Source organism: Chrysochloris asiatica, unplaced genomic scaffold (assembly GCF_000296735.1).
Source record: "Chrysochloris asiatica unplaced genomic scaffold, ChrAsi1.0 scaffold00195, whole genome shotgun sequence".
NCBI classification, from domain to species: domain Eukaryota; kingdom Metazoa; phylum Chordata; class Mammalia; order Afrosoricida; family Chrysochloridae; genus Chrysochloris; species Chrysochloris asiatica.
Window position 1 is genome coordinate 5,525,008 of NW_006408713.1, and position 8,230 is coordinate 5,533,237.

Here is an 8,230-nt window from a genome sequence, read left to right on the forward strand (position 1 = left end):
TGCATGATCCTACAGTACCACACCAGCACTCCATTAAGGTTTTCTTCGGGTTTAAAAGTTTTTCGGTGGAGAATGGGGAAAAGATGTCATGTTTATAAACAGGGATGTTGTTATTGTTAGGTGCTGTTGAGTCGGTTTCAACACATAGCCACCTTGTACAGGGTGTCCGAGGAGCAGCTGGTGGGTTTGAACTGCCGACCTTGAAATTCCATAGTCCAATGCTAATCCTACAGCACCATACCAGGAGTCCATATAAATATGTCTGGGTAGAGATTTGGGGGAATGGCATGTTTAGGAGTGGACATGCTAATTTGGTGCCTGCTCAGGATTTTTTGAGGATGAATTCCACCGCAGAGGCCTCTGGTAGGAGCAGACAGAACGTACTCTGGGATGTTGAGCATGGTTCTTTGGGATCCTAGTTCAGACTGCTCCAGGGGTTGACATTTTCCTTTTGCCCAGGATAAAGTTTGTCCTTTTAAGTGATGCCCAGGGCGCTAGGTAAATCAGTCCTACTTATAAAATATTTCACAAGGAAGTAAAATTACACAATTTTTATGGGAGGTTTTCCTTAATGGCAAGGATGGTCTTCCCTAATGGCATGTCCCAGGGTGTGGCTGCTTAGCTATGAACCCTGGCCAGGTCCTGTACTTTTACAATTGCTCAAGCAACTTGGGGACCAGACTTCAACATTCCTCAGGATTTCAGTCACAAGATTCCAGTCAGAAAGTGGCTCATGTTTAATTCAGATTTCTGGGTCCCCTCTTCCCTCTGTTTCAAAGGTAGCAGTGTGACCAATCTTGCACATAAAGGTGATGCGTTGTAGCCTTGGAGTCCTGGTGTGACTGACACTGTAGGATAAGCACTGGACTGCTAACTACAAGGTCATGATTCAAGCCCACCAGCTGCTTCTCAGAAGCCCTACACTGGAGGGTACCTAAGGTTCAAGGGCACTAAACACCACCAAAGTCATGGCAGATAGGGAGGGTGATTAATAGGTTGTGTAACACAATGGGGGAGGGGAGTGGGGATCCCTGTGTAGTACAAGTGGCTCATGCACTCAGCTGCTCACTGAAAGGTTGATGACTCAAGTCCACTCCAAATGTTCCTTGAAAGAAAGGCCGGGCGATCTGCTTCCGAAAGATCAGCCATTGGAAACCAGCGGAGCAGTTCTACTCCCACACACGTAGGTCACCATGCTTTGGCGTTGACTCGATATTTGGTTTAGCACAGTGGAGGGTGTAAGCTTGGGCCTTGCAGCCGAAGGTACCGCCCCTTAGAAAGACTCTGAGCCAGTAACTAGGAGAGTACTGTTTGACACTTCAAAACAGAATCTGCACTTTTTCAACTTCTCATCACAGGGAATTTCAACTCGATAGAAAAGTAGAGAAGAAGGTAATGGACACACGCATGTCCCCTCCCCCCAGCTTCAGCATTAACTGCTTTATGGCCAGTCTTCTTTCATTTATGCAGCTGGCTGTCCCTACGGTCATGATAAAGGGAGACAGTAGTAAAGTTGTCAAGGGTCTCCCTTTACTTGGATCCACAGTCAACACCCATGGAAACAACAGTCAAGAAATCAAACCATATATTGCACTGGGCGTATTTGCTGTAAAAGGTCTCTATAAAGTATTAAAAAAGCAAAAATGTCACTTTTTTTTTTTGAGAGAGAGAGAAATTGAATTTTTATTAATTACTACTTTTAAAATGAACTTTTCATAAAATATAACTGGGGGGAGAAATGCCCAACCCAAATTTAAACAAAATATTATTGTATATAGTGAGTGAAAGTACTGTAGTCACTAGTATAACGTACATTGGTTTAAAAATCGCTTACATGCATTTTTTTAAAAAGTTTTTATTGTGAATTGAATGGTAGTTTACATGGGAGAACATCAGTTTTTCACTCGTCCTATCATAGTTCGCTTCATTTCAATGATTACAACCCCCTCCATGCATCATCATTCAACAGTATTTGCTTCTGTTCCCTCTGTTTTTTTTGTTTTGTTTTTTGATGTACACAAAAACACTCAAGAATATATAATCATTTAAATAACCCAAGGGCACATTCTGCAAGCCTGCCTCCTGGCCACCAGCACACAGCCTTTCTCTTTCCATGAGTCTAGAGTCCTCAGCTGCTGTATCTTTCCATGCTATCATCTCTGCCTCCATCTCTGGTCAAAGGGGTCAGTTTTGAGGACTAAAGTGTGCCCGGCCCAAGCCAGGTTATTTTCCATTACCTCGTATGTGTGCAAAATTTGGATGATGTAAAAAAAAAAAAAAAAAAAAAAACATTGGCAAATCATTGATGCCTTTGGATTGCAGTTTGGGGGAAGAGAATTGGTTGTGCTGTAGACCGCTAGAAAAGCAAATAAGTTTTTGGAAGAAATACAACTAGGAACAAAATGGCCAGACTTTGTCTCTCATTCTTTGGGCATGTTCTCAGGTGGGACCAGTTCCTGAAGAAGGACCTCAGGCTTAGAAAAGTGTGTGGGTTGGTGGTGGGGGGTCGGCCTAAAAGAAGAAGGTCCTCAATGACATGGACTGAGACCGAGATTGCAGCAATGAACCAAACAGCCGTGATGTGAGGGTGGTGCAGCGCCAACCAGGCCGTGTTTCAACCGTTGCACGTGGGTCACGATGAGTTGGAAAACAAACACAACGGCGACCCCAGCTTTCATGTGGTCCTCATTCATTCATAAATCCCCCTGTGTGGGTCTCCAGGGCGGGCTTGTCCAGTACTCACAGCTGCTGTTGAGTCTGTTCTGACTCATAGTGACCTTATTGCACAACAGAACAGAACACCACCCAGTCCTGCACTGTGCTCACTGTTGTGAAAATAGAGCCACTGTGTCAGTCCAACTTGTTGGGGGTCTTCTTCTTTTTCCCTGACCCTCCTAATAACATGTCTGACATATGAGAGACAAAGTCTCACCATTTTGGCTTCTAAGGAGCATTCTATCCGTTCTTCTTCCAAGACAGGTTTGTTTATTCTTCTGGCAGTCCATGGTATTGTTAATATTCTTCTCCAGCACCATAACTCAAATACATCAATTCTTCTACGTTCTTCCTCATTGTCCAACTTTCACATGCCTATGAAGCAATGGAAAATACCATAACTTGGGTCAGGCACCCCTTAGTCTTCTAACAGGTATCTTTGCTCTTGAACACTTTAATGCGGCCGATTGGCCTAGTGCAATACATTGTTTGATTTCTTAACTGCTGCTTCTGTGAGTGTTGATTGCAGATCCAAGCAAAGTAAAGTTGAAGTCTTTGACAACTGCAGTCTTTTCGTCATTGATCATGATGATGTTGATTGGTTTAGTTGTGAGGATTTTTGTTTACAGTGAGGTATGATCTATATTGAAGGCTGTGTTATTTTCATTTCATCACAGATCAGTGTCATACCTGAAACACCAGCAGTAAGTAAGCCCTCCAGCGCCATTGGTGGGAGGTCAGCATTTGGGCTTCTCAGTTTCCAGGTTCTGTGTTTTGTGCCATTGGTTTGAATCAAGCCAATGAATCTGGTCCACACATTGGAGATGGGCGTATGAATCTAAGTATTGCATTAATCAATGGGCTCCACCTTCCATCTCTTTTTTTCTTGGAATGTGTGTATTATAGAAACTGGGGCATTTGGCCCATAGAGTTTCCTAGTCTGGATGTTGCTCTGTCTTCCATGTACCTGAGTGATCTCATTTCCGTTGGGTCCTAGAATCCTGTTGGGGTCAGGTCACTATAGATCATGTCATGCAGTGACGACACGCCTGGGCTTGCCATTACATGAGAGTGTGTGTACAATGAATGGTGAGGTTCCCCTATACCCAGCTTCACAGAACCCGTGTCTGGAGAGGCATGTCCTCTCAGCTACTTCTTGGCTCCCCAGAGAGGGAGAGTTCCCTTAGAAATGGCAGCATGAAAGTTTCATTCTTCTCCCCCTTTGCTTACCAGTCTCATAATCATGAGCTGCCTTCCTCGCCTTGTACTGAAGGCAGAGCGTGGAGCCCAGCAGAGCGGCTCATGAAAACATGTTGTTGTTGTTAGGTGCCATCGCGTCCGTACCGACTCATTGCAACCTTATGCACAGCAAAACGAAACACTGCCTGATCCTGGGCCAACCTCATTTAGGCTCCTGATAATTCCGTTATTTGTCATAGAGACCATCTCAGTAGCAAAAACAACTGCATAGAAGATGCCTGATATGAAAGCACGTTTGTGAGCAAACTTCAGGGAAGTGCATTCTGAGCACAGTCTCCTTTGAGACTGCCTGATCATTGTGTCAGGGAAACGCAGGCTGGGAGCAGCCATCTTTAAGAAAAATTTATGGGATAAAAAACAAAGCCTTTTCCCTAGTAACTGTATTTCTCTGTGAATTGGCAAAGGCTTCCAACAGTTGGTTTTCACAACAGAGCTGCTACCGGAAGCTTCTAGAACAGCCCTTCCCAGTTGTGTCCACACCCACTGTCTGAGACCTGTGGGCAGCAAGGGTGCTGAGACAACCCAGGGACTGAGACTGCAGGGACTATCAAAAATGGCAAAGAGATGCTATCTCCAGATCGCCTTTTCTTTTTCATTGTGCAACAGAATAATATACAATAATTGCAAAGGATGAATATGTAACAATGTTTAAAGCTAAATTTTAAACCAGGAAGAAAAGGCTACGTTTTCGAAAGAGTTAGAAGACTGCTAAAGTCTTTGGTTCTTAGTGGAGAGGCTCTGTGTCCTTACATGTGAATATTGGAAAAGAAATCACTTAGGAAATTAATGAAGCAGGTTTGCCCTTCAGAAGTTACAAAGAACGTTGGCATACACTCAGCGTGGAAGGAGAGCCAAAGTCAGTATGGTTGAGTGGTTTGAATGGACAGGACAAAGTGACACTTAGCTCAGATTAATAAAATAGATGAATACCTACTAAAATGAAGGTTTTTAAAGGCACAACAAATACTATTATAAAAGAAGCCATAGATGAGTGTTGGTTTATATTCTTAGGAGGATAGTGTGAACAATGAACAACTTCACACCCTTGAACCTGTTGGTGGTGTAGTCATTGAAATTGACAAAAAGAAAAATAGGAAATATAGATACAGGGTAGTCATAGAAACATTGAAACTGCAACCTGCAATCTACATAGACCTTGCTGTAGAAGAAAGAAACTGGTAAGTCCTGTTGTAACATTGTAACCACAGTGACATCACAACCCAGGAGGAGAACCCAAAAGAGGAAACTAGGGGTCTGTCAATCCCAAACCTGCTAGTAAACAAAGCCAGCAATCTCTTTACAATCTATCCTAGCAGGTAGCTTTGCAGCCCTCTAAACCAGCTTTTAAAGGGAGAGACACTGTTAGGGTATTGTATCACATTAACAGATTAAGTGAGACCAAGCACCTAATTATCCCAGTAGATGCAGAAGAGACCCATTTGATGAAATTCAACACCCATTCGTGTTTTACAACAAACCGAACTCTAAGAAAAGTAGAAATGTGTATGTGTGTGTGTGGGGGGGGGGGGGAAGAGCTCATTTCAGGAGCATTTACTGGCAACCTGTAGCAAGTCTTGCTTATTTATGTCAACAATGAGGCAGGCAGCACATGACGCAGCCCCTGGAGGCTCCAACCAGGGTGCTGACCAGTCCTCACCAGGAGGAGAGGGAGGTGAGGCTGTCCTTTGTTCATGGGTTGGCATGGTCAGCATTGTAAGTATGTCCTCGCAGGGACATACACAGGGCATTGGGGTGCTGTTGGTGTTCTGGCTCTCTGCTTGTTTGTGAGGAACTTGACCCTTAGGGAGCTGGAAAGTGGAGTAGGGGAGGGATGATCAGCATGACAATTTCTGTAAGCGTTACCATCAGTAGTTTTGTATATTATAGTTTGTTGTTAAGTCATCGAGTTGGTGACTCAGCGACCCTGTGTAGGGTTTGCGAGGAGCGCCTGGTGGATTTGAACCTCAGACCTTGATCCTACAACACCTTCAGTACGCAGGGCACATGACTGAAGTATTTGGTGTTTGGGGCCTCCTGTCAACACACCCCCACCCCCCAACCCCTCAACACTCCCATCTCCTTGAGCCCACATCCACCCTTGACCCCCTGTTCGCCTCTGGGCTGTGGACACAGGAGATTATCTCTGCATCCTCTCTCCCATTTTCTGGACTGTCCCCAACCCTGCACCTTAGAGCCCCATCGTGGCATCTTCTTAGCCTGAAACTAGGACCTCATTCAGTTCTCCTAGGCTTTGGTGATGGTGTTAACTACTCTTCAGTCAGCCCCTCAACTCAGGGTGACCCCATAGACAACAGCAAGAAGCATTGCCCATTTCTACGCTGTCCCTATTTATCAGCTGCACATTGGACCACGTTGTGATCCGTAGCTTTTGGGTGGTGTTTCAAAGGCTCCATAAAAACCTTGGTCTGGATGTTGGCATCGTGGTCACCGGCACGTAATGTGTACACATGTTGTCATGGCAACACACCAGCCTCTGCTGGCTGGTGGCTGCCTATGAGGTGTGCTGGCTGGGAATCCAACCCCTCATCCTAGCTCATGGAAGAGGAAAGTTTCTACAGCAGCAGCAGTGTCCATCTGTCCTGGGCCGCTGCCCGCCCTATAGAGCGTCTCCTGAGCTCCTGGCTGAAAAGCTGCCCTGTGTCGGGTCTTGAGTTCCCTGTCACTTGGCGTGCCATCCTGTGAGTGTCTGGGGAAGCTCATGAATGACTTCCAGGGGAAGCTAAGAAGGGTGTGAGGCCATGTGCTGGGAGCCCTGGTTCCCCATGCGGCCCTGGTAGTGACTGTGAGTCAGGTGGAGCCTCCGTGGATGGATTTGCAGAAGGAAACGCCCTGCCTCATTCCCAGGTCCCCTCACACCGGGAGTGTAATGAGGAGAGGGAGGGCTACAGCACGCAGACAGTGTTCAGTGGGTATGTGTCTTGAGCTGGCATCATGTCTCCTGCTCACGGGGCAGTCTGTGAACTCCATGGGCCCCAGGTTGGGGATGTCCTGCGTCCTCTTGGCAGCAGCGTTTCTGACTAACACCCTCCTCTCTCCCCAGCTCACCCTCATGACGCTGACCCTTTTCCCCATCCGGCTCCTGTTTGCCGCCTTCATGATGCTGCTCGCCTGGCCCCTTGCCTTTGTGGCCTCCTTGGGATCTGCTGAGAAAGAGCCCGAACAGCCTCTGGCCTTGTGGCGGAAGTAAGTTGACGGCGTGGTTTACTCCCAGTGTTCCTGTGCCCTCCCAGGGCCATGCCCACAGCCCTGCTCTCAGCCTGTCCCCGCTACTGACCCCTCCAACAGCTGTGGCTGTAACAAACACCACCAGAGAATGCCTATAACAAACTCATGGATTTTCTCACAGTTTAGGAGGCCTTGGTCAGATTGGAGCGTTGGTCTCTGGGGTAGACCTGCTTCTCTTAGCTTTTGCTCTGCTGTTTTGTGGATACTCTCATGTCAGGGACTTCTATTCCCCCCACCCCAACCCCGCTTCCTCCTCTGGGTGATGTCCATCTTCTTTCCTTGGTCTCAAAAGGGATTGTTTGGCCCAAGACACACCCTGACTTATGGGGCCTTGTTAACACTCCCCCAGGGGATCCCTATAGGGACTAGGAGTTAGAACACATATTTGGAGGACATGGGCCTGGTGTGGTGCGGTAGGATAAGCACTGGACTGCGAACGAGCTGCTCCTTGGAAACTATACAGGGTTGCTGTGAGTCAGAACCAACTCGATGGCCTTAACGACAGCAGTGTGATTCATAGTGTGTCCCAAGCCCTTGGCTCAGCTCTCCAGGGATGATAGCCCACCTTTCTTCCCTTCAGTCCCGGATATGAGAGGACACCCCAGAAAGAGTCCCCGCTAACCTACCATGCTGTCACTCAGGTCCCTGCCTCCATGACCCCCCCCCCCAGACTTTCAGGATGGGGAGGAGGAGTGGCTCTGAGAAGATCAGACTGAGGGTGGTCCCAGGCCCCAGGGCCCATCACCAGACAGTGGGTTACACGTCCACAGGAGCCTGGTCTTCAAGGTCCAGGACTGGACATAAAAATCCTTATTTCTGTCTTGTCCTGAAACTGGTTAGCAAGCATCTCCTCACACTCACTCAGAGGCCAGCCACCAGCAAAGCCAGGCAGCAGCCCTACCTGTCCCTGTCCCCACTCACCTGTCCTGTCCCCACTCACCTGTCCCTTATCCCTGCTCACCTGTCCCTGTCCCCACTTACCTGTCCCTTATCCCCACTCACCTGTCCC

General features: G+C 47.2%; 1 protein-coding gene across 1 annotated transcript in view; it reads left to right on the top strand.

Annotated features, from left to right (window-relative positions):
* LPCAT1 (lysophosphatidylcholine acyltransferase 1) overlaps positions 1–8,230 on the top strand; it is a 75,545-nt gene that overhangs the window by 22,467 nt on the left and 44,848 nt on the right. The window contains exon 2 of the mRNA XM_006872376.1: positions 7,037–7,179. Coding sequence (XP_006872438.1) covers positions 7,037–7,179 — 143 coding nt within the window. The remainder of the gene's footprint in view (positions 1–7,036; positions 7,180–8,230) is intronic.